The 26,466-nt window shown below is 44.0% G+C and overlaps 1 protein-coding gene across 1 annotated transcript in view; it reads left to right on the top strand.

Annotated features, from left to right (window-relative positions):
- Positions 1–277: 277 nt before the first annotated feature.
- anos1a (anosmin 1a) overlaps positions 278–26,466 on the top strand; it is a gene marked incomplete at both ends in the record, with an annotated part of 58,583 nt that continues 32,394 nt past the window's right edge. The window contains 8 exons of the mRNA XM_084050854.1: positions 278–294; positions 1,601–1,802; positions 6,591–6,659; positions 15,541–15,606; positions 17,628–17,850; positions 19,236–19,420; positions 21,120–21,249; positions 25,159–25,370. Of these exons, the coding sequence (XP_083906980.1) occupies positions 278–294; positions 1,601–1,802; positions 6,591–6,659; positions 15,541–15,606; positions 17,628–17,850; positions 19,236–19,420; positions 21,120–21,249; positions 25,159–25,370 (1,104 nt within the window). The remainder of the gene's footprint in view (positions 295–1,600; positions 1,803–6,590; positions 6,660–15,540; positions 15,607–17,627; positions 17,851–19,235; positions 19,421–21,119; positions 21,250–25,158; positions 25,371–26,466) is intronic.

Here is a 26,466-nt window from a genome sequence, read left to right on the forward strand (position 1 = left end):
CACTCTCATGGCCAATGACAGACAGGTGTCAGCCAAGGCCGTTAGTGTCATTAACTAATGTCAGTCAGGTGTGTGTCAGTACAGAAGCCCTCACTTGTACTCCAGCTAGGAGGCTACACAGAACCAAGACATGTTTAGTGACAGCAGACTACAGTGAGTGGACTAAACATTATTACAATAAATACAATGATGATGTTAACAGTAGACTACAGTAAACATTATTACAATAATCATATGATGTTAACAATAGACTACAGCGGTCTTAACAGGGGACAAGATGACAGAAGAGAGAGGGTAGCTTTTCAAAACAGCAGCCTAATGGTTGGAGGGAGATGTACGCAGTGAGAATTGGTGGTCACTTATTTCGTTTTAAATAACGATATGTAGCCCCAAAAGAACAATTAGAATAGAGGGATGTGTAATGTATAAAATGGTGCTATTGTTTTAAGCATTTTATGCTGAAACTTTCACATCAGCTCTGGTCTTGAAGTGAATAATTATGCAGAGATCGTTTTCAATTGTGTACCGTTGAGCACCACTAGATGTCAGTAGAGATCGATGCAGGACATGAGGACAACATAAGCTTTATACTAGAACAAAACATTGTTATTAAAAAAAGATCGGCTATTTTCAAATAGCCTAGGTATAAAATAGGGCTGAAGTGATTAATGTATGTTTCATAATATATGTATGTTTCAAAGTAAATAGTATTACGTTTTTAAATCATTGTAGTGGAGTAAAAGTACAATATTTGCCTCTTGCCTTTGCCTGTAGAGAGAGAGAGGGAGACAGAGAGGGAGAGGGAGAGGGAGAGGGAGAGACAGAGGGAGAGAGAGAGGGAGAGGGAGAGGGAGAGAGGGAGAGAGGGAGACGGAGAGAGAGAGGGAGAGAGAGAGAGAGGGAGAGAGGGAGACGGAGAGAGAGAGGGAGAGAGAGAGAGAGGGAGAGAGGGAGACGGAGAGAGAGAGGGAGAGAGAGAGAGAGGGAGAGAGGGAGACGGAGAGAGAGAGGGAGAGAGAGAGAGAGGGAGAGAGGGAGACGGAGAGAGAGAGGGAGAGAGAGAGAGAGGGAGACGGAGAGAGAGAGACGAAGAGAGAGAGAGAGGGAGAGGGAGAGACGGAGAGAGAGAGAGAGGGAGAGAGAGAGGGAGAGGGAGAGACGGAGAGAGAGAGAGAGAGAGAGAGAGAGAGAGAGAGAGAGAGAGAGAGAGAGAGAGAGAGAGAGAGAGAGAGAGAGAGAGAGAGAGAGAGAGAGAGAGAGAGAGAGAGAGAGAGAGAGAGAGAGAGAGAGAGAGAGAGAGAGAGAGAGAGAGAGAGACACACACACACACACACACACACACACACACACACACACACACACACACACACACACACACAGAGAGAGGGGGGAGAGAGAGAGAGAGAGAGCTATAGTGGAGTGAGTTCATCACAGCTCCCGCAGACGCAGCGTGAGGACTAACTTCTATCACAGACAGACAGACAGAGAACAGACAGACAGACAGACAGACAGAGAACAGAAGGAGAGAGAGGAGAGAGAGGAGAGGAAAGGAGAGAGAGATGTTGTTTCCAGGTGTGTTCTGCGGTCTCTCCGTGTGGAGCGTTGCTGTGCTGCTCAGCGCTGCTGTAGTGGAGGAGGTGGAGGAGGTCGGTAAGAGGCAGATGAAGGATTCCTCCTCCTGGGTGGAGGTGGAGGAGGACCAGCGGGGTGTCCACCAGGCCAGATGCTCCTCCAGGTGCCTCAGCCTCCGCAGGACGCGAGGAGGAGGAGACGTCTCCAAACATGACCATGTGCTGGAGGAGGTGAGTTCAGCCTCAACTACATTTATATACATTTGGCCGTGGACCCCCCCCCATCTGAAAATGTTTTGTACCAGGGACCCCCATCTGAAAATGTTTTGTACCAGGGACCCCCATCTGAAAATGTTTTGTACCAGGGACCCCCATCTGAAAATGTTTTGTACCAGGAACCCCCATCTGAAAATGTTTTGTACCAGGAACCCCCATCTGAAAATGTTTTGTACCAGGGACCCCTATCTGAAAATGTTTTGTACCAGGGACCCCCATCTGAAAATGTTTTGTGCCAGGGACCCCCAGAAGCAAGGATTTGAGTTAAAATGTTTGCTTAAAAAAATTCAAAGATCATTTTCAAGATTATGAATATTTTGGGGGTTACCCAGTTAAATATGATTATTGTGGGACTATGATTTCATGCCTACCCCTCTGAGAAAAAAAGAAAACAAACGTACAAACAAATAAATAGATACATTAATTAATTAATAAATAAATACATTAAAACAGTGCTGTTTGGATCAAATACAATTATTAGTTTTTCCTCAGCACTGCAATATCAATAAGTCATAAGTGGCATGTTGACTAAGCTTACAGTGTTGACAACTTGATAGATTGATTGATTGGATTGATTGAATACTTTATACTTTATAAACTGTTAATATAGCAGATCTACAAGCTCGTAGCGCGGCACCGAGTGCCGTACTACGAGCTTGTAGATCTGCTATGACTCCCTCGCCACTCAACGGTCCTTCTGGTCGATCGACACGGTCACAACTTTTTTCTGTTCTGGCCCCACAGTGGTGGAATGAACTTCCCACTGATGTCAGGACAGCAGAGTCAATGCCCATCTTTCGCCGCAGGCTGAAAACCCACCTCTTCAGGAAACACTACCCTTCCTCTTTGCCTGGCCTACTTGTTAACTAGTTGTAGGAACTATTGTTGTATTGGATCTATTAGCTCGTGCTCATTTGATTTGGCTATTTTATCTCATGTGTTTATGAAAGTAGATAGCTGATATATTGCACTTTTACCTTAGCGCTAGGTATATTCTTGGTTGCTTGTTTTTACAGGAAATGCACTTAAGACCTCTGGTGATTAGTAGTTTCGTTCCCTACCTATGTTGAATGCACTTATTGTAAGTCGCTTTGGATAAAAGCGTCTGCTAAATGACTGTAATGTAATGTAATGTAATGTAACAGCTTGCAAAAAGTACAGAGGTACAGTTACACACACAATAATGCCAAAAGCCCTGAGGGGCTTGTTTCCATTGTGGTCCAGTGTATTCAATTCATCAAGACATATAGAGACACACACTACTATACAAGAGATCATCAGTACATGGAGCAATGAAGGTATATTTACAGTAAAGCAGTGGGGGGTGATTTATGTTGTCAAGCTAGAAGACTTGTCTAGGTCAGTTGTAAATTGCAGACAGTTGCTCTTTTACGGAGGTTTTGGAGGAGGGTAGGGAGTCACACTTTCTGATGGCTGGTGGTGGTGGTAGGGCGTTCCACATTTTGGTGGCATAATAGTAGAATTCATCCCCATGTTTGTGCCGAATCTGGGGGGAAAGAGATCAGTGCAGCTCCCTCTGGTGTTGTGCCTGTGGGCGTCACACACGCTTTTCAATTAGTCAGACAGGTACATGGGCAAAAAACGAATTGAAACATTTTCAAACACTTTCAAGATCTTTAAAAAAAAATGCTAAAATAGCACATGTACTGTAGATGTTTGTAGATCTGCTATATTGGAGAAACACTGTTCTAAATCCTAAGAGTTTTCTGAAAAACTCATGTTGCGAACGCGGGCGTTCTCGCGTGGATCAGCGGGATTGCGGTGTGCCCCTCATGTGCACACACAAACACACGTGTGGCGCGGACAAACCGCTGACCACAGTCCAGCTGTTGTCGCCCGTGGGCGTGTGCACGAAACGAGCAAACTTCAGGGCTTGCCTCGCCGCCCTTCAAATTCTCAGCGCGTCCCAGCATATCGCCTGCCTCTCATTGAAAATGAATTACTAGGCGCGTCAATCGCTCCCCATCTGACACAGCCTTTACAGTTTTCCTGGGTAGGAGGCTCCACTATCGAAACCTTTTGAGTTAGTCACGCATACAAGTTGTGCAGATCTAACTGGGACTCAACTTGCTGTGCGTGTGCGTGGGTGTGTGCACGTGCACGCATGTGCCGTGCGTGCATGTGCGTGCGTGTGTCTAGTTGACATCATTCACTGAGAAGTGAATGGCAGTGGAACGAGTCATTGGTCAGTTGAAGTGTGCACTGGCAGTGACCTCCTGTCTTGGGGCGAGGGGGTCATTCATGATGATGGCTGAGTCTTCTCTGTCCTGTCATAGATCATATCTGTCTGCCTGTCTGCCTGTCTGTCTGACTGACAGACTGCCTGTCTGTCTGTGTGGTCATAGATCATAGATGATGTGATGTTTTTTCCAGTAACAATGAATGACTGTTAGCTTCACCCTCAACACTGAACTACTCTGAGGGGGGAGGAGCACATAGCACACATTTTCAGGCAGCGCAGAGTGCTGAGTGCAGACACGCACACACACACACACACACACACACACACACACACACACACACACACACACACACACACACACACACACACACACACACACACACACACACACACACACGTGCTTCCTAATGATCAGCAGTGTCACTTACTTTGTTCTGTGTACCCTGGTAAATGTGGACTGTACACACACACACACACACACACACACACACACACACGCTCAAGTAAACACGCACGCACGCCTTTGAGCTAAGCCGAGTCTATTTGTCTCCGTCAGGCTGAAAGCGAGGCCAAGACATTTTTTTTGCACCCTGCCTGTCTGTCTGTCCGTCCGTCCGTCTGTCTGTCTGTCTGTGGACAGCTAATCTCACGGGTCCATTTGGTTCCATTTGCACATGTCTCAGGACATTCAGGAGACAAAAAAAAATAAGACGTCTGTGAATTCATATTTATTATCAATTAACTGTGTGACCTGTGAATCTGCAACGTTCTCTCCACACTACAATGTCCTCTCACTCTGTGTGTGTGTGTATGGTTTGACCTCCAATTAGAACATTAAGCATTACTTTTGTATAAATTAAACTAAGTTGGTTAATCGTCGCTGTCGGGCAGAAACCTCTTATATGTCCATATTTATAACGTGTTGTGTTTCTTTCGTACATTTTAACGGCCTACTTGATCAAACTACAGCGTCACACACAAGCATTAAAAGTAGCGTATCTGGGGAAAGGAACTGGTTGGAATAACGTGTTCCTTCCACTTAGACCAGGAGTCTTCAACGTTTTCAGGTCAAGGACCCCCTATAGCTGAGAGAGAGATGAAGCAGGGACCCCCTCTATATTGAATAACACTGTGTTTTTTTTATTCCATTTTTTTTGTTTTCTTGGTCTGCTCTTTTTCCCCTCTAAAACAAACACCTCTTTGCCAAAAATAGCAGATCTACAAGCCCACAACGCCTCGCGCTGCGAGGCGTTGTGGGCTTGTAGATCTGCTGTTTTTGGCTAAAGTTCTCCTCAGAGAAGGGATGCTAGGGTTCAAGTGGTTAAGGTAAAAAAAAAAAAATCCTATCACACAAAGATTTGGTGGACCCCCTGAAGTAACTCTGAGGACCCCCTAGGGGTCCCGGACCCCCTGTTGAAGACCCCTGACCCCTTAGCAATTGGCACCGGTGAAAAAATGGGTTACAAAATCATGGGATAAAAAATAAAAAAAAATAGCGGATCTACAAGCTCGTTTCTGTCACAGACTTTGTCATTGATTGTAGTTTCTAGGTCTTGTGTTTCTGTATGTTGTTCCCAGCTGGTCTAGCGTCCTTGGTTCTATGTCTCTGTTTGCCCCAGCTGTATCTGATGTGTAATCACCCCTCATGTGCGTCAGTCTAGTTCCCCAGTCAGTCCTTGTCAGTGGTGTAAAGTCACTGAGTACATCTACTCAACTATTGTATTTAAGGACAATTTTCTGGTACTTTTACTTTACTAAAGGTATTTCCAATTTTCAATACTTTTACATCCTACGCCACTACATCTCAGAGGCAAATATTGTACTTTTACTCCACTACAATTGTTTGAAAACTTTAGTTACTAGTTAGGCTACTTTGTAGATTTTGATTATTATTACAAAACACTTAACACTTAACCACTTCAGCCCTATATACATTTCGGCCATTTGAAAATAGAGGATATGCGCATGCTTAAAGTGAATGGCACATTGAGTGGCAAAGCGAGTGGCAAAGCAACATGCAAAGTGAGTTTAACATTGTTTAATGTTGTTTAATGCAATCAGATATGACTTTTCTGTTTGGATGCATGAGCTGTCAAGGCCAGAAAGTATTTTTTTGACACTCAGTAGGGATTCCTGCATAACTTCCGGGTTTGATGATGATGTCACACGCATATCCTCTATAGCAGATCTACAAGCTCACAATGTGTCGCATCGCGACGCATTGTGAGCTTGTAGATCGGCTATTTTTCAAAATTGACATTTTACACATTTGAAAACTTGGTCACATTCTGCATAATGAGTACTTTCTACTTTTGATACTTTAAGTACATTTTGATACCAAAACTTTTGTACTTTTACTCAAGTAAATTTTGAATTCCGAATGGTTCTTAAGTACAGTGCTTGAGTAAATGCACTTAGTTACTTTACACCACTGGATTTGCGTCAGTGAACAAAAGTAACTCATAATCTCTCTCTCTCTCTCTCCCCTCTCTCTCTCTCTCTCTCTCTCTCTCTCTCTCTCTCTCTCTCTCTCTCTCTCTCTCTCTCTTTCTCAGAACAATGGATCCGATTCGTTTGGCTGGTGTCATGACAACAAACAATGCTCAAAGGTAAGCACTAGAGCACTGTTGATTTGTTGACTAAAACTATGACGAAAAATGTTCATCGACTTCCTTTTTTTCACTGACGAAAACTAAATAAAACAAAATAAAAACGAAGCTACGATGACTAAAACTAAGACTAAATATATTGACAATTTTGTCAAAATAAAAACTAGACTCGCAGCGCGACGCGTTGTGAGCTTGTAGATCGGCTATTTTCAGCATTCAACCAAGTGTAAAATCAGCCATTACGACGCCATCAAGGCACCGCCAACATACATTTTAGTCGACTAAATCAGCTGTAGATTTAGTCGACTATAATCTTATGATATTTAGTCGACTGCCTACAGCTGGTAATTTGAAGGTTCTTTTATTTGCTTTTAAATCTCAACATGGGCTAGCTCCACTATACCTCGCTGAGCTCATAGAACCATACACTCCAGCCAGGGCCCTAAGGTCTGCTGATCAGTCCCTACTGATGGTCCCAAAGACCAATAAAAGGACCAGGGGTGGCCGCGCTTTTGCTGCTGCCGCCCCCACGCTTTGGTCGTTCCTCCCTCTCCCCATCTGTTCTACCCAGTCCATTGGGGTTTTCAGATCCCTCCTTAAAACCCACCTATTCTCTCTGGCTTTTAATTGCCCTTGATCCACTATTGTGTCTTAACAATGTACTGTATTTGTCTGTGCGCCAATGGGCGCTTATTGAATTGCGTTGATGCCCTGTACAGCACTTTGGTCAGCTTCTGTTGTTTTAAATGTGCTTTATAAATACAGTTTGATTTGATTTGACTAAAACTAGACAAAAACTAAAACATTTCAGATGACTAAAATATGAATAAAACTAAATAGAATTGAATTCAAAATCAACACTGCACTATAGGCAGCATGCGCCGGTGCATTAGCTTGCACTTGGCTGCATGCAAACAGCAGCCGTCCCTCTGTTTCCCCCCATCGTTTCATATAACCTGTGAAACGTGACCTACACACCATCATCTAGATGATTGATTCATGTATATAGAACGACATACTGGGGACACCAGAGTTTTTATCTTGTGCAATAAATCACAGCACGTACACACACAAGACTGTGTGTGTGTGTGTGTGTGTGTGTGTGTGTGTGTGTGTGTGTGTGTGTGTGTGTGTGTGTGTGTGTGTGTGTGTGTGTGTGTGTGTGTGTGTGTGTGTGTGTGTGTGTGTGTGTGTGTGTGTGTGTGTGTGTGTGTGTGTGTGTGCGTGCGTGCGTGCGTGCGTGCGTGCCTGGGTCTCTTATAAAATGGATGTGTGCAGTGGTGGAAAGTAACTAAGTATATTTACTCAAGTATTGTACTTAAGTGCCATTTTGATGTCATGTTTTTGTTTTTACTTTATTGGAGTAATTCAAATTTTGAATACTTCTACTCCACTACGTCTAAGAGGCAGATATTGTACTTTTTACTCCACTACGATTATTAGAACATTTTGTTACTAGTTACTTTGAAGATTTAGATTATTATTACAAAACATACACTTTTTTTTATGGATTTTATACATTTGGAAACTTTACTTTTGGCACTTGAAGTACATTTTGATGCCAATACTTTTGTACTTTTACTCAAGTAAATTTTTAATACCGGACGTTTACAGAGTATTTCTATTTGGTGGTATTGATACTTTTACTCAAGTAAAAAAAATGTGATTCTGTAACAATGGATGTGTGCGTGTCCTGTCGGCGCGCTCGTACATGTGCGCGCGGGGGCAAAAAAACGCCATAGTGGTTAATACCTATTTCTACGTTCAGAGCCAAGCCGTTCCGAGCCATGCCATTCATCACTGGCGTACAGGCACTTCATTTTCTGCCGCTATACACGTAGACAGTAGCTGGTGGCTCTGGGTAATACATCACTGCTCAAGGGCTGGAGACAGTAATGGATGAACAGGACGTTTTATCCCCATGCTTCCTCTGAGATATGATGATAATATAATATAATAAAACTTAGCCTGATATTACGGCCCGATAATTTAGATAATCCAGTATGCACGAGTGTAGTGCAGCCCTGGCATTTTTGGGGGTATGTTTTTGTTTAACACACGGGTTCTCAAACTCAAGGACACCCAAATTGATATATGTATTTGGCCCCGGACCCCCCATCTGAAAAGGTTTTGTGCCAGGGACCCCCAGAAGAGAAGATTTATGTAATGAAAAAAAGTCTAAATTATTCAAACATTTTCAAACATGTCCGATATTTGTTTTTATATTTTCAAAAATAGCAGATAAGCTCCCGTGCCGTGCTGCAAGCTTGTAGATCTGCTATTATTGAATAGCCAACGTATAAATGGATAAAGTATTTAAGATGATTGTGATGCTATGTTAACTACCTTTGCTGGGGAACCCCTGGAACCCTTCCGCGAACCCCACTTTGAGAACTAATGGTTTAACAGGCCCGCAGCAAAGGTAACGGGCTCTTGACAAGAGGCGGGCTCTTGTCAAGATAGATATTAAGGGTCCGCAGCAGCCTCTCACTTCCATACCCCTGCTTTCCCTGTGTGTGCTTTCCCCCATGTTCTAACCCTCCGATGTTCAACGCCAAAAACACAATTGAAATCGCAATTATTTGTGTGACAATTAATCGTCAAATTAAAACAGTAATCGTGACAGCCCTAGCTGGCAGTGGCTCTGGAGGTGAAAGTTCCGGTCCCCGGTTCGATCCTCAGTCCCCCCCCCCCCCCTTGGCTTTGTGCCGAAGTGTCCTCGAGCAAAGCGCTGAAGCCCTCACTGCTACTGATGAGCCCTGTATGGTGTCAAGGCTGTCACTGACTGTGTCACTCTTACATAAATGCACCATTTACACGCAGACGCACACACACACACACACACACACACACACACACACACACACACACACACACACACACACACACACAGACGATCCTTCCATATGGTTCAATAACATGTGCCACTGCACACCGGCACAGTAAAGACGGGACGCCCCGGGGGCAGGATTCTATACAAGAACATTTGTTGAACTGCTGCTGCTTTTGTGACTTTGTTCACTCAAGTTTGATTTACTTACAAGGTCAAAACCTCCTCTGTCATCTGAAGACTCGCCCCCCCCCCCCCCCCCCCCCCCCCCCCCCATAGCACTTAAGAGATTTGTGTTGTTAGAATGTTTAAAAAATATTCCACATTTTATTTCAAGATGTTTTTTTGTTGGAATTGTTTTTAAATAGCAGATCTACAAGCTCACAATGCGTCGCATTGCGGCACGTTGTGAGCTTGTAGATCGGCTAATTTGAAATACCGGTAGCGATGTGAGATCGGCAACCGCAACCAATGCAGCGACAAACCTCCTGATAGAATGCTCTTCTCCTCCGCACGCTTAATTTTCATGAACGCCCCCCATTGGCGCATAACCTTAGATGTGGTCTCTACTGTAGGCTGTCAGAGTCTCTCTGTGATGACAGATGCTCTCTGAAATATTGACACTGAGCTCCACAGTGCTTTCATCTGACGGAAGCCCCCCTGGATCAAAAGGCAACTTCTTCATTTTGTGGAAGCCACGGCTTGTCTGTGACACGGCTGTCTTTTACCTTTGATTATGGATTATGGATTTCTTTCTGTGTGTCTGCACCACCAGCTATGTTCTTGTGTGAACAATGAGCTACTGTATGGGCTGCATACAGTATGTCGTGAGACTGTATGTCCATTACTTTGGCTCATGGAGCAACTGAGCCTCAAGTTGTCACCATGGTCCCTCTGGTGGTAATGAGAGCTTGTTAATTCATTTAATCCAGAAACACATCTGTGTCATTTTAGATTGTAGTCATATTTTATACTAAATGTGGCTAAAATAGCAGATATACAAGCTACGAGCTTGTAGATCTGCTATTTTTTGAAAAATCTTGAATAACTAAATCTTTTTTAAACAACATTCGTGCTTCTTTTGATGGGGGTCGGCGCCCAAAAACATGTAATTTTGGGGGTCCTTGACATGAAAAGGTTTTGTTCCAGGGACCTCCAGAAGCAAAGGTTTGAGATAAATACATTGTATATATATATACGTTGTAAAATATATGTATTCAAAGATTTGCACAAATGTGCAACTGCAGGAGTCATTCTAATACAAGTTTTATCACAAATCTTAGCCTTACTGGGGGTTCCTGGCACACAATCTTGTGGGGGGTCCGTGGCCATATACATATCAATTTGGGGGTCCTTGACAGGAAAATGTCTGACTTCCACTGATTTACAAAGTGCCACAGTTACAAACTCCCCACACAACCCCTTCTTGAAGATGGCATTAACTCACTGCATTCCCTCTGTGGTTTCTGTGGGTGGGGGTGTGAGGGGGGGGGGGGGGGGTGTGGATGATGTCACTGGGCGTGCCCTCGCCCTGGCCTTTCAGCTTATACGCCTGGGCGATTGTTGTCGAGTGCCTTTTGACGTAAACCCTCTCAAGTCCTCCGTCGTTTAAATAGCGCTTGTCGGTCATGAAAGGAGCACAGCGCTTTCCGTATAGCTTTGTTTTTTTTCCCGACACGCGACTCTGACATCCAGACTTCCTCCACTTGATTCTCCCTCATCTTTTGCCCCTCAACGAACAAACCCAAAACATGGAAGAACGCGTGTCTCAAATAATTCACTCACGGCGTGCTTATAGTCAGTGACAGAGAAACAAAGCCGGTGTCGAAACAGGAAGTTCCGAGACAAAGACGGCCCATTCATTCATTCATTTTCCTGTCCTCCACCGGGGGGGGAGGAAGTCGTTTATCTGGTCGTCCAATCAAGCGGTGTCGTGCGCAGCGGCCTGAATGCCGCCCGGAAAGAGAGGGATTGCGAGCGGTCGTCAGAGAGGTCGCTCAGCGGTCTGCCGCCCAGAAAGAGACACATTATGAGCTGTCCACAGAGAGAGGTCACTCTGACCCTTATCTGTGCTCTGTGTGTCACACACAGACACACACAGACACACGCACGCACGCACGCGCGCACACAGGCACGCAGACAAACATACACACACATGCACACACGCACGCGCCCGCACAGACACAAATACTCACACAAGCGCGCATGGACCCAGACACACATGCACACAAATGCACGCGCGCACGCACGCACACACCCTGACATGACCGATTGCACACTGCAAGCCTTGCATTGTTTCCCCAAATGGACTCGAGCCATGGTTGTTATTTTTTGTGTCCTGCATGATGTTTTGGTTTTGTTTGATCAAAAAGAAGCGATTGAATCCCAAATTACCTCTTGTCTTCCATTATCGGGGGGGACTGTAGGTTATTATTATTATTATGTTTTTTTATTTTTGTAGTCCCCCCAGACCCGCTGCATCTCAAAATGTCTCGAGTAAAAGTTTTGGCATTGAAATATACTCGGGAGTACCAAAAACTAGTCATAACGCAGAATGTCCCATTTCACAAGTTTTCGAAATGTATACAAATATAGCAGATCTACAAACTCAGGTTGTATATCTGCTATTGTCCCAAGTACTGTATATATATATATATATATATAGGGCTGAAGTGGTTAATGTATGTTTTGTAATAATAATCAAAATCTGCAAAGTAACGACTAACTAAAGTCTTCAAATAATTGCAGTGGAGTTAAAAATATATATTACCTCTTGAGATGAAGTGGGGAAAACGTAAAAGTCTTGACAATTGGAAATGCTTTGATTGATTGATTGAATACTTTATTTAGAAGGTTGCAGAGAAAAAGCACATGTAAGTACAGTTTACAATACAAGGTCAACTGAAATGGATCGCCCATGAAAGCAGCAATGGCTTTTTTCATAGGATCCTCACATACTGAATTCATGGAGTACGATTCATGGAGTACGATTCAATTCATGGAGCTCCATTACAGAGTAAAAGTAAAAGGAAAGTAAAGTAACAGAAAGTAGGAAGCTGATATATTGCACTTTTACCTCAGCGTAGGTATACTCTTAGTTGCTTGTTTTAGAAGAAAATGCACTTAAGACTGATTAGTAGTTTTGTTCCCTATACCAGTGGTTCTCAAACTTTTTCATGTCAAGGACCCCCAAATGGACACTTATTAGCCCGACAGACCCCCATTTGAAAAGATACATTTTAAGGACCCCCAGTTTGACAAGCATTAGGGCTACAGACCCCCATTTAATGGCATTTCTATCTCTGGGACCCCAATTCATGTTGTAAAATCAATGTTATCTTAACTCTGAGAGTGTACAAAAGGTTCCATTTGTACACTCTCAGAGTTACAGACCCATAAGGGTCCATTTGGTTCCTATCCATCCTTTAGCTGGGGACCCCCTGGAACCCCCTTAAGTACCCCTGGGGGTCCCCGGACCCCACTTTGAGAACCAATGCCCTATACAGTATGTTGAATCGCTTTGGATAAAAGCGTCTGCTAAATGACTGTAATGTAATCTAAAAAAAATCTTAAAAATGTACTCAAAGTACAGTACTTAGTACAGTAAATGTACTCATGGGGTCGGGGAGGTTAGTCGCTCGATTTGAGCTGGAAATGGGGCGGAAAATGTAGCGACGCCGAGGAAACGGCGGGAAGGACGGGCGAGATGGAGACGCGAGGCCGGATTAGAGATGGTCTGTTTATCTGAGGAGCGGACAGCCTAGATCAGAGCTGACAGTACTGGCTCAGTGCAAGACGCCCTAGGGCAGTGGTCCCCAAACTGACGTTCGGGACGCCCAGAGGGGTCCCCAAAAAAAGTTTTGGGGGTCCCCAGAGGATTAGCTTAATGTGCAACATTGTTTTCTCACTCAACAGTAAACACAACCAACATACAGTATAAGTGTGCTATCTGCACATTTCGTTTCTGTGGAACCGAGTCAAACTAAATGCCTCAATTCAACTCCTACAATTCCAAGTGCTTGTCAGGATGGGGGGTCCCCAGTTCAAATATGATTTTTTTGGGGGGGGTCACGGCCTGAAAAAGTTGGTACATGTATTATAGATCCATTTACAATTCAGCCTTTCACTCAGGTGTGTGTGTGTGTGTGTGTGTGTGTGTGTGTGTGTGTGTGTGTGTGTGTGTGTGTGTGTGTGTGTGTGTGTGTGTGTGTGTGTGTGTGTGTGTGTGTGTGTGTGTGTGTGTGTGTGTGTGTGTGTGTGTGTGTGTGTGTGTGTGTGTGTGTGTGTGTGTGTGTATCAAAATAAAAATTCTTGAAAATATAGCCAAAGTATTTTGAATAGCCAAAGTATAAAAATAAAGCTTTTTAGCTAAAATGTAAAATGACTCAGATGCTTTCCCGGTCTTAATGAGTTAAAGGCGTGTCTGCTTAAAACACATTTATCCACAGTTTCCCACATCCAGTATTACACCTGCTGCACGCATGACACACACACACACACACACACGCACACACACGCACACACACACACACACACACACACACACACACACACACACACACACACACACACACACACACACACACACACACACACACACACACACACACACACACACACACACACACACACACACACACACACACACACACACACACACACAGCGTCGCGTCGCTCTAGAATAGAACACCAGCGTTCCGTGCTGCTGAAACAAGTAGGCTGGACATGGATGAGAGGAAGGACATAACTCTCACAGGACCAAACTCTCCTAAACTCTGTGAGGAAACTATAAGTTCATTTAGAGGTCAGAAGCATGTGTTAACCCCCGGGGGGAACAGGACGTGGTCCGCGTAGAGCTTACACCCCACCACCACCCAGTGGTGTAAAGTAACTAAGTACATTTACTCAAGTACTGTACTTAAGTAACGTGGATGGGAGCTACTGTATCTCCCATACACACAAGAGTTCAAACTCATCAGATATAACCTGGTTTGTCTGTGCTGTGTTACTGTACACATCCACGCTTCTCTCATTCGTGATTGTTCTGATTCAAATTTCTTGGAACGGGTGCCTTTAATCACAACCACTTAAACACAATATGTGTTAAATAGTTTAGAAAATAGCCGTTCATGTTTTGCCTACAATGCCCAAAATAGGGAGGCCAGAGTGAACGAGGTTAATATCCATTCAAACCCAGACAGAAAGGCATGCATGTCACAATCTACTGTCTGTCTAGGACATTGATTCTCAAAGGGGGGGGGGGGGGGTTCCAGGGGGTCCCCAACAAAATGTGTTAATATAGCATCACAATGATTTTAACCTTTTATACTTTGGCTATTTATTTTTTTTATTGTGAAAATTTGTGTAAGCCTTTGAATATATATATCTTCAAGGGAACATTTGTGACTCAAATCTTTGCTTCTGGGGGTCCCTGGAACAAAATATTTTCAGATGGGGGTCCGTGGCCAAATACATATCATTTTGGGGGTCCTTGACATGGAAAAGTTTGAGAACCACTGATCTAGGAGATTTTCCTCTGACAACCTCCTATATAATTTACACTGAGCCACTTGTTGCATGCCTGATTAGTGCTTTATCTGCTAATGATACAGTCACATTGTGAGTGGCTGGTATTAGCGCACAGCAGTGGGCAGCGGTGTAAAGTAACTAAGTACATTTACTCAAGTACTGTACTTAAGTACAATTTTGAGGTGTTTTTTTACTTTACTGGAGTCCAATGTTCAGTACTTTTAGCTATACAGTACAAGCTCGTAGCGCCGCCGCGCTATGTATGAGCTTGTATACCTGCTATTTTTGAATATACTGTAGCCAAAGTATACAATAATGGGTATAGCTAAACATCGAAAATGACACACTTATGCGTTCCTGGTCTTAATGGGTTAACGAGCACCATTGAATCCCCATGCAGAGCTTCAGGCGTCACAGAAGCAACAATTCAGTTGATAAAGAATCAATGAATTGATAATATGAGCTCCCTATGAAACGTGTGGACGAGCTGAATGTTTGTAATGTTTCCTCTCTCCTCTGCAGTGTCTGGAGCCTTGCAAGGACACCTGGGAGATGAAGAGGAAGAGTCAGTGCCGGGACCTGTGTGAGGTACAGTATGATGGCACCGGACTCTGTCTTTTCCCGGTGTTTGGCCCAGGTCGACATGGTTTTGAGGTTAGGTGTAGGGTTAAGGTGAGACATAATCTTTGTGAGGTTAGGTTAAAAGGTATAGGCTAAGTGATTTACTTTGGTTAAAATAAGTGTTAAATAGCTCTATATTGTGATAGTACTCATTGCTATAGAGTGTTCGTTCAGTAAAAGGAAGACTCCTTTTACTGAACAAACACTCTGGAGAGACTCTTGTCTCTCCAGCTCTTTATTAAACAGAAAATGCATTTTCAGTGCTCTCTCCTGATTGGCTTAAAATGTATCACCTACCTGAAAATGTGAGCTGGAGAGACCCCTGTGACCGAACAAACGCTCTGTAGTAATGATTACTATCAGAATATAGTGCTTTAACCTTTTTAACTAAACATTTTTTTTTTATACAAAACATCACTTACCCTACCTTTAAGGTTAGGATTAGGCATAGTGTTTGTGAGGTTAGGATTAAGGTTAGGTTTAGGCATAGTTTTTAAGAGGTTAGGGTTAAGGTTAGGTTTAGGCATAGTTTTAAGAGGTTAGGGTTAAGGTTAGGTTTAGGCATAGTTTTAAGAGGTTAGGATTAAGGTTAGGTTTAGGCATAGTTTTTAAGAGGTTAGGGTTAAGGTTAGGTTTAGGCATAGTTTTAAGAGGTTAGGGTTAAGGTTAGGTTTAGGCATAGTTTTTAAGAGGTTAGGGTTAAGGTTAGGTTTAGGCATAGTTTTTTATTTGATTTGATTTATTTGAAAATCAATAAAACAAAACCACATGGTTTCAGCAGTTCGAGGATAACACTATAAAGTCCTGGGACTTATTTCCATTGAGGTCCTCTCACAGTTAACAGTTAAGAATAAATTACAATACAAAACACATGACAGTAACATGTACAGTACAGTACATACATAAAAACAAGCGCTCCCTTATCTTTCCCTAGACTAATGACCCTCTCTAGGGGAACCTTTTCTGTATGCTTTTTTCTGCTGTTTAAAAGACTTCAGATTGGTCATCAGTTTGACAATGGTTTTGAGGTTGTCCCACTGTGTGGCTCCTATTTAAGTAAATCATCACTTTCCCACAGGATGGCTCACATTTGCCACACTGGTTCTGGTAAAAAAAAAATGGTGTACTTTGTTTACCTGAGTAAAACATGTCCTTGGGGACCTCACCATTTATGAGCCATATTCAATCTGGCCATGATAACCCTGGATTCTACTGGGAGCCAGTTGAGCTCTCTAAACTGTTTCCTATACCTATATGGGTTCTGGGCCCCAACCCTAGTATGACCCTGATCAGTCTATTCTGAGCTGACTCTAGCTTGGTTTTGAGGAACTTGATTAGGCCCTCGAACCAAGATGTACATGCAACATCAAAACGGCACAAAATAAGGAAGTTGACCACCACCAGTTTAGTCTCCCTATCTAAGTACCTTGCTGTCGTGTGGGTATAATTTTCAGTACTTTTACTTCTACTCCACTACATCTGGGATCCAAATATGGTACTTGTACTCCACTACATTTATTAGAAAACTTTAGTTACTAGTTACTTTGTAGATTTTGTTTATTTTTACAAAACACACATTACCCACTTAGCCCTATATTCATTTCGGCCATTTGAAATCACAATGCGTCGCGTTGCGACGCAGTGTGAGCTTGTAGATCTGCTATTTTCAAAAGATTTTTATACATTTCTAAACTTGTGAAAAGGGACATTCTGCATAATGAGTCCTTTCTACTTTTGGTGCTTTAAGTACATTTTGATACCAATACTTTTATACTTTTACTCAAGTCAATTTTTAATTCCGGACTTCTACATTGTAACAGAGTACTTCTACATTGCAGTATCGATACTTTTTAAGTAAAAAAATGTGAGTACTTTTTCCACCACTGGTAATCACTCTCATTTTGAGCGACCTGCCGACCTGGTTGGAGGAGTTTAATAATGAAAGAACTCCCCCCCCCCCCCCCCCCCAACCCCTCCCAACAACGCAGCGCTCCTTCCCCAAGAGGCACTGGGAGTGCGTGACCAGCTGTGAGTTCCTCCAGTCGGTGATGGCGGTGAAGCAGGGCGACTGCCCGCCTCCGGAGAGGGCCAGCGGCTTCGCGGCGGCCTGCGTGGAAAGCTGCGACCGGGACGGCGAGTGCTCGGCCCAGAAGAAGTGCTGCTCCAACGGGTGTGGTCACACCTGCCAGGCCCCCAAGAACCTCTACAAGGGTATGTGGAGACATTAATATTAGCTCTATATCACTGTTGATTTTGACAACAAAATTCTGATTGCATTTTAGTCATAGTCTGTTGAAAAAAAATCTGTTTAAATCTAACAGTTTTTGCCGGGCCGTGATGGCATCGAAATTATTTTCACTTAGATGCATGCCGAAAATAGCAGATCTACAAGCTCACAACGCGTCGCGCTGTGAGCTTGTAGATCAACTATTTTCGGTCTGACCATGATGACTTGTCTTAGTTCTACTGGATCTCTTCTCCACTAGACACTCACTAACATTTTAGTCTAGTTTTTATTTGTTGACGAAATTGTCCATATATTTAGTCTTAGTTTTAGTCATCATAGCTTAGTTTTTATTTAGTTTTCGTCAGTGAAAAAAGGTAGTCGACAGACATTTTCCGTCATAGTTTTAGTCGACGAAATCAACACTGCTCAACTTTAAAAGGAAAGCAAAAGAAAACATGGAACATAGTTCTCAGTTACCACGACTGATTTGAGTAATTTAGATTCCATAAAAGCCAAATCAAAAAGAACCACAGATCAAGGAAAGTAAAACAAATATAGCGTCACAATCATTTTAACCAGAGTGCCGCACTATGAGCTTGTAGATCTGCTATTTTGGAAAAAAAACGTGAACATTTGCGCGCATATTTGAATATATATATGTAGCTTTTTAAAGCGAACATTTGTAACTCAAATCTTTGCTTCTGGGGGTCCCTGGAACAAAATATTTTGAGATGGGGGTCCGTGGCCAAATACATATATTTTGGGGGTCCTTTTTGAGAACCACTGGTTCAAACCACTTGACTCCAACTCAGTTTTTTCTTCCATCTGACTTTGTCATTCTAAACAATATGATGGACAACACAACTATCTCCACATTCCTCCAGGATGAGCGAGAAACCTCCTTACTCCACTACAATTATTTGAACACTTTAGTTACTAGTTACTTCAGATATAAATTATGATATTATGAAACATTACATTAAAGGGATTGTAGGCAAGTTCAAACCCGGTCGGCTGCACTCGGTTCCATTCGGTTTCACTCGAACAGTTCACACGGACACGGACGGACGCGCACATGCGTGCGTTAATTTACGTCCCGGACAAACATAAACTATAGGGAAAATACGGATTTCAGAAAGAGGACTGTGTTTCAATGCAGGAAAACACCCCAGCATCATTATTTAGTGGCTGATAGAGGGGACGCGTCACAACGCGACGCGTTGTGAGCTTGTAGATCTGCTATTTTCAAACATTTTAGTACTTTTACCTTTGGTACTTTAAGTACATTTTGATGCCAATACTTTTGTACGTTTCAATCAAGTACATTTAGAATCCTGGACTTTTACTTTTTTACTTCCTGTGTCCCCAGGCGCTCCGCTGAAGCCCAGGAAGGAGCTGACGTTCGGGGAGCTCCCGTCGGGACAGATGGAGGTGCGCTGGTCCTCCCGGTTCAACGTGTCGGCGGAGCCCGTCGTCTACGTGCTCCACAGGAGGTGGAACTTTGGCATCGGCCCCAGCGAGGACAGCGCCACCTCCTGGCAGGTGGTGGCGCAGGTGGGTCTCTCTCCTATCCTATCCCAACTAAAGAGCCGGACGTGTGTAATTTAATTCACCCTTTTTTTCAAGCCTCGTATTGACATTCAATGTCATTCATTCTTATTTTAAACTTGGTGTCAGTAAAAAGGAACACCTCTGGTGTAGTATAGCAAGGGTTCCCAACCTTTTCAGGCCGTGACCCCCCCAAAATAAGCATATTTGAACTGGGGACCCCCCACCCTGACAGGCACTTGGAATTGTTGGCATTACATTTAGTTTGACTCGCTTCCACAGATACATTTTGTGACAATAGCCGATCTACAAGCTCACAACGCCTCGCACTGCGAGGCGTTGTGAGCTTGTAGATCGGCTATTGTCACAATGTTTGCCTCTTTCTTGCGTGATATTTGACAATTTGGTATGAAAAAGGTCTTAAAAGTCATTCAATTGTCACTTTATAAATGTGCAGATACCCTGTATACACTTACATGCTGTATGTTGGTTTGTTTACTGTTGTTGAGTGAGAAAAACAATGTTGCACGTTAAGCTAATCACACACACGTGCGTGCGTGCGTGTGTGTGTGTGGCCTCATTACAATGCTTTCACGCATGCACGGGCCTCGCAACCAATTAACACTCTCACCATGTAATCACAGCGTCCTGGGATTGAATAATATAGCATGTCTCAAGGCTTGTGTGCAGCACTTCACAAGACTGGTACTTTCTGTCTTATCCACCACTCTCTCTCTCTCTCTCTCTCTGCACCACTTTATCTGATGAAAAGCAGACATTTCTTTGTTAGAGACAGGACAAACATGCACACATGCACGTACACATGTACTACACACACACACACACACATCCCTGAGGCACGCCATGGTGGCCTGATAGAAACAACATAACTTTAATGTTAAATGAGTGGTGGTGAGTATAGTATGATTGGTGGAGGGTATTGTTCAGCTCTCCATTGGTAGAGGAGACCTGTGTTACTGAACAAACACGCTACAGCAATGTTTTATGTCGGAATATACAGCTGTGACCTTTGCACCTATACCCCTGTTTGTGTCTGTCTGTCTGTCTGTCTGTCTGTCTGTCTGTCTGGTTGTCTATCAATCCAGATCTATCTAGGTATCTATCTACAATATCTATAATTTGTAAACTTGCAGAGTTAACCCATTAAGACCTGGAACTGTGTCATTTTTAGATTTGAGCAAAAAAAAACATTATTTTACACTTTAGGCTATTCAAAAATAGCAGATATACAAGCTCATAGCGCGGCACCGAGTGCCGCGCTACGAGCTTGTAGATCTGCTATTTTTTTTAAATCGTGAAAATGTGTGCAAATCTTCTGAATATACTATATATTTTTAAAGCGAACATTTTTAACTCAAATCTTTGCTTCTGGGGGTCCCTGGAACAAAATATTTTGATGGGGGTCCGCGGCCAAAAACATATCATTTTGGGGGTCCTTGACGTGAAAAAGATTGAGCACCACTCATACAGAAACATATGTTTTTCAGAAAACTGTTGAGATTTAGGAGACGTGTAGAATCGGCTTCAGGTCTCAAAGGGTTAACTTATCACCATGGATTTTACTGTCAACCAGATGGCTTGTATCTTATTTCTCGTATTGTACCCCCCCCCCCCCCGACATGCTTACCACACACACACACACACACACACACACACACACACACACACACACACACACACACAGACCACGGAGCAGCTGGCCAGGCTGGTGGACACGCGGCCGGGGCGCTGGTACCAGTTCAGGGTGGCGGCGGTCAACGTCCACGGAACCAGAGGCTTCACCACGCCCAGCCGACACGTCCACACACGCAGAGGTGAGTGTGTGTGTGTGTGTGTGTGTGTGTGTGTGTGTGTGTGTGTGTGTGTGTGCGTGTGCGTGTGCGTGTGTGTGCGTGTGCGTGTGCGTGTGTGTGTCGGTGTTAATTTTGACAGCAAGTGACAAGAAACAGGGAGGGAGAGAGAGACAGCGAGTGACACCCTGCAAAGCTCGCCGGGCCCGGGAATCGAACCGGCGACTCGCTGCCAGGCCGCCATAACCACTAGGCCATAGGCACCCTGCGTAGTCTTTTGAATAAACTTCTATTTAGTCATGTTTTAGTCATCTGAAATGTTCTAGTTTTAGTTGACTAAATATCATAAATAAGAGGTTAGTCGACTATAGTTGACTAAAAGGTAATGTTGGCGAGCCATGATGGCGTCTTAATGCCTGATTTATACCTACTGTAGCTGTGTGCTGAAAATAGCTGATCTTCTTGTAGATCAGCTATTTTCAGAGCACGACAACAGTCCCTCATTTTAGTCTTTTTCATTTGTTGACGAAATTGTCAATATATTTAGTCATAGTTTTTGTCACCAGAGCTTAGTTTGTGTTTAGTTCTTGGTAGTGATATCATCAGATCTACAAGCTCACAAGTCGTCGCATCGCGACACCCTGTGAGCTTCTAGATCGGCAATTCTCGCCTGCACAGGTGAAGTGAGGGAGGTGGGAGATCTGCTTTATTTTCTGCGGCTTTTCAGCGCTATACCGATGTACAGACCGCTGAGCCTAATTCATGACGGTCACGCGCCGAGAAGGGCCGAGAATAGCAGACCTACAAGCTCACAATAGCGTCGCATTCCGCGGCACGTTGTGAGCTCCTAGATCTGCTATTATCGTGGCGGGACCTCGTTGCGTGACGAAGTACGAATCGGGCTTTTAGAGGAGCTAGGATCCAGGTGGTCCCCAGCTAAATGATGGAGAGTTGGTAACCAAATGGACCCTTATAGATCTTTAACTCTTGAGAGCGTAACATGAAACCAAATGGACCCGTTCACGCTCTCAAGAGTTAAATTATTGTCAAACATCTGCATTGCTTAATTCTAGAAGAAGTCTACACAATTAGACAATGTATAAGGATTGTTATTTTGATCATCGTTTGCCTGCTATCTCTCCTATGGCACCAACATCAACACAGCATGGAATTGTGGACACAGGGCCGCATTAAGACCCCTCAGGGCCGTGGAACACCACAAAATCAAAGGCCCCCCCAGTGGCGTAATTTCAGTGCGCAAAGCGCACACGCGCGTTTTTTTCCGGGTCTAATTCGGTCTAATTCGGGTCTAATTCGGTCTAATTCGGTTCTATTTGACCAATATAAATCAACATTTTTTCTTTAAATACACAAAAATTAAATACACAATTCTCACAGGGCCCTGCAGGCTGCGGGCCGTGGAACACGAGTTCCACTAAGTTCCACGGTTAATGCGGCCCTGTGTGGACAAAATCTTATGCAGTGATAACAAAATATTCTACGTTTTGGGTCTGAGAGGCTAAATCTCAATATCAAATGGTGGTCCATGGCTCAAACGCCCAATAAATAATGGACCTTGGTATTAAAAAAGGTTGAAAAACGCTGTTTTTAGACGGGAGCATTGGAAAAATTGCGCGAGCCAAACATCAGTCAGTGAGAGAGACTGGGACCCCCTGTCTTGAGAACCAATGCGCTATACAGTCAATACCGCCTTTTCACCGTCAGGGCGACGGGCTTTTGTCCCCACAAGTATAGCACTTCTGAACACATCTCAGTTCTGCACATTCAAATGTGTGATGTGATATGAGATGCCTCTTGGGCTATGACCGCTAGCCTATTCTATATTATTTTCCTCTCTTTAAGAGAGGAGTTGTGTAGTATTGTCAATGTATTGTGTGTATGTGTTGTAATTGTCTCCGCCAGGCCGAAGGCATGGCGAGAGAGTATGTTTTGCACCCCGTCCGTCCGTCCGTGTGTGTGTCCGTGTGTGTGTCCATCTGTCTGTGAACAGCTAATCTCCCGCACCGTTGGCCTGGTCGCTGCGAAACTGTGCACACACACTCCCTGGATGCCAATTCAGAACCTCTGCCTCAAATTTTTCACATGGGCCTGTTATAGCGCCACCAGGAGACCGATTTGTGCAAAACACATAATTTCCCATTACTCCTACAGTTTTTAACCAAACCTCATGCAAATCGGTACACAGTATCTCTATAGTCATGTGATGAACCCTGATCTGTCCGATTTCCCATATTTCATCCTCATTGGTTAAGGTTGCCATCTAAAGTTTGCAGGATTGTTCCGTTTTGAACAAACTGCCTCAAATCATGAACGCAGCTTGCCATTTTCATAAAACTGCACTGCATTTTTCACATCTGCTTTTTACAGCGCGGAGGCCGACTTATGTACGATACATTTTTGGATATAAATCCTTCAGATTTGATCCAAACATCACGCAAATTGGTACACAGTATCTCTATAGTCATGTGATCAAGATGCATCTGTCCGATATTTCATATTCCATCCTGATTGGCTAAGGTTGACTTCCAAAGTTTGCAGGATTGGTCCGTTTTGAACAAAATGTCTCAAATCATGAACGCGGCGTGCGATTTCCGTGAAAATTTGCACACCCATTCCTACTAGGCCGAGGAAGAAATGCCACCCTTTTCACATTGGCCTATTATAGCGCCACCAGGAGCCCACAATAATTTACCTGACCTGGCGGAGACCTGTGCTCCGAGGAGCACTTTTTCTAGTTTTTAGATCTATCTAACTAGTTCTGGTCCATAGCGTTAGAAGGAGTTCTCCTTAAGGCTATGTTACTTTCTAACCGTAGCCTTAACACACCCGGTACCGCAGTCTCTCGTCTGTAGAAAAATACACAAAAAAAAAAACACTTTTGCTACTCACCAAAACAAAAACGGTTTTAAGATGTTGAAAGCCTACTTTCCTTAGTGGGAACACTCTGAGCCCCCCACCTCATGTCTAAAATACACTTTTTTGACCAGGGGTGCCCGCTGGCCTAGTGGTCCAGGCGCATACCACATACGCTCGTAATCCACCTTTGCTGTGTGTCACCCCCCCATCTCTCTCCCCCACGTTTCCTGTCAAATAAAGCAGTGGTTCTCAAAGTTTTTCATGTCAAGTACCCCCAAATTGACACTTATTAGCCCGCGGACCCCCATTTGAAAAGATAAGCCAGGGACCCCCATAAGAGAAGATTTTTACGGCTCTCTAGCAGTGATTCTCATCCATTTTAATTTCAAGGACCCCCAGTTTGACATGCATTAGGGCTACGGACCCCCATTTAATGGCATTTATATCTCTGGGACCCCAATTCATATTGTAAAATCAATGTGGGTGCAATGTGGAAATCAAAATGGAACCAAATGGACCCGGTAGGGTCCATTTGGTTCCATTTGTACGCTCTCAGAGTTACAGACCCATAAGGGTCCATTTGGTTCCTATCAATCATTTAGCTGGGGACCCCCTGGAACCCCCTCAAGTACCCCAGGGGGTCCCCCGACCCCACTTTGAGAACCAATGAAATAAAGGCATAAAAGCCCCCAAAAATATATTATTAAAAAAAAGACAATATTTCACCGGAAGATCACCCGATTGTTCCTGCCGGTGAAATATTTTCTTTTCTGGCCAAAAAGTGTATTTTAGACGTGAGGTGGGGGTCTCCGAGTGTTCCCACTAAGGAAAGCCGGCTTTCAGCACCTTAAAACCGTCTTTGTTTTGGTGAGTAGCGAAAGCGTATTTTTATTTTTTACTACAGTCGAGAGACTTCGCAGCCTGCGCTAGAAAATACCATAGCGGTAAGGAGAACTCCTTCTAACGCTATGGACCAGAGCGACTATCTATCTAAAAAAAAAACGGCTGCTCTTGAATAACCCCACCCTCCCCTTCCTCTCCCTCTCTCCACCACAGACCCCTCCGGCCCACCGGCCCCCCTGGACCTGCGTGTGGCCAACATGACGTTCGGCCCCGGCCGGGTGGTGTCGGCCAGGCTGCGCTGGAGCCCCCCGGCCGACCCGGACGTCCCCGTCCATCACTACAAGGTGTCCTGGAGCTGGAGGACGGCCCCCTCCTCCTCCTCCTCGTCCTCGTCCTCCATTAAGAGGAGGAAGACCCTCAGAGGGGTAAGCATTCAGTTTGAGGCAAATGTTTCAGCTCAAGACCCAAAAGACAAATTAGACGTTTTTGCCTGGGACCTCACAGCTAGTGAAAATAGCAGATCTTCAAGCTCACGACACATGATTTTGTAATTCATGAAAGGTTTGTGATTTTTTTTTTTTAAAGATTTAAGAAACAGAAAAAAGGAGATAATATCACAACCCATTAAAATGTATCCGAGACCCAAAGATGGGTCCCGACCCACTGTTTGGGAAACGGTGCAGTAGGGGGTTGGGGATCCGGAGGAACCGGAGGGAACAGGATCCAACGTTGAGGAACCTGGAATCGGTTCCATCACATTTAGAACCGGGTTCCGGGTTTTCTTTTTTATCACACTGTCAGAGCTGGTTATGTGGACTTCACATCTGCTGTACAATTACAATACGTGGCTCTGTGTGGAGTTTGCATGTTCTCCCCGTGTCTCCTATGGTAGTTAATACCCTCACACAAACATGCAGTAATCCTGGTCTCTATACTGCCTCCCCCTGGTCAGCCGGGGTGCCTGATGGAGGGGAAAGGAACTGGTTGGAATAACGTGTTCCTTCCACGCGCTACATCCAACCAGGGAAACTCCCCCTTGTCAGGTGATAAGAAGGTCACTTGGCTCTCATGCATTGAGGGAGGCATATAAGCTCGGCTCTGGGCTCCCTAGGCTGGCGGGGGTAGTGTAGCGCCCAGGATCACTTAAACAATTGGCACTGGGTGAAAAAGGGGTTACAAAGACCACCATAACTGCGAGTGTACAAATGGAACCAAATGGACCTGTAAGGGTCCATTTGGTTCCATGTGAACACTCTTATGAATGAGACAAAAACTGTATCCATGAATTCAAGTCTCCATGGGGTGACTAACAGATTTTTTGGGTGAACTACCCCTTTAACTCTATATCGTCCATATTTTGGATGTCTTCTTTCAAATGGAATCCTTGAATTTTATTTTCAGAGGTTGCAGATGAGCTATTTTCGCTCTATGCCGCTAGAAAATAATTATAGGAAACAATGTCACATAGCATGTAGTTCAAGATGATTTATGATATCAAGACACGGTTTGTCGGATAAGTCA

Source organism: Gymnoscopelus microlampas (assembly GCF_963454915.1).
Source record: "Gymnoscopelus microlampas genome assembly, chromosome: 24".
In the NCBI taxonomy this organism is placed as follows: domain Eukaryota; kingdom Metazoa; phylum Chordata; class Actinopteri; order Myctophiformes; family Myctophidae; genus Gymnoscopelus; species Gymnoscopelus microlampas.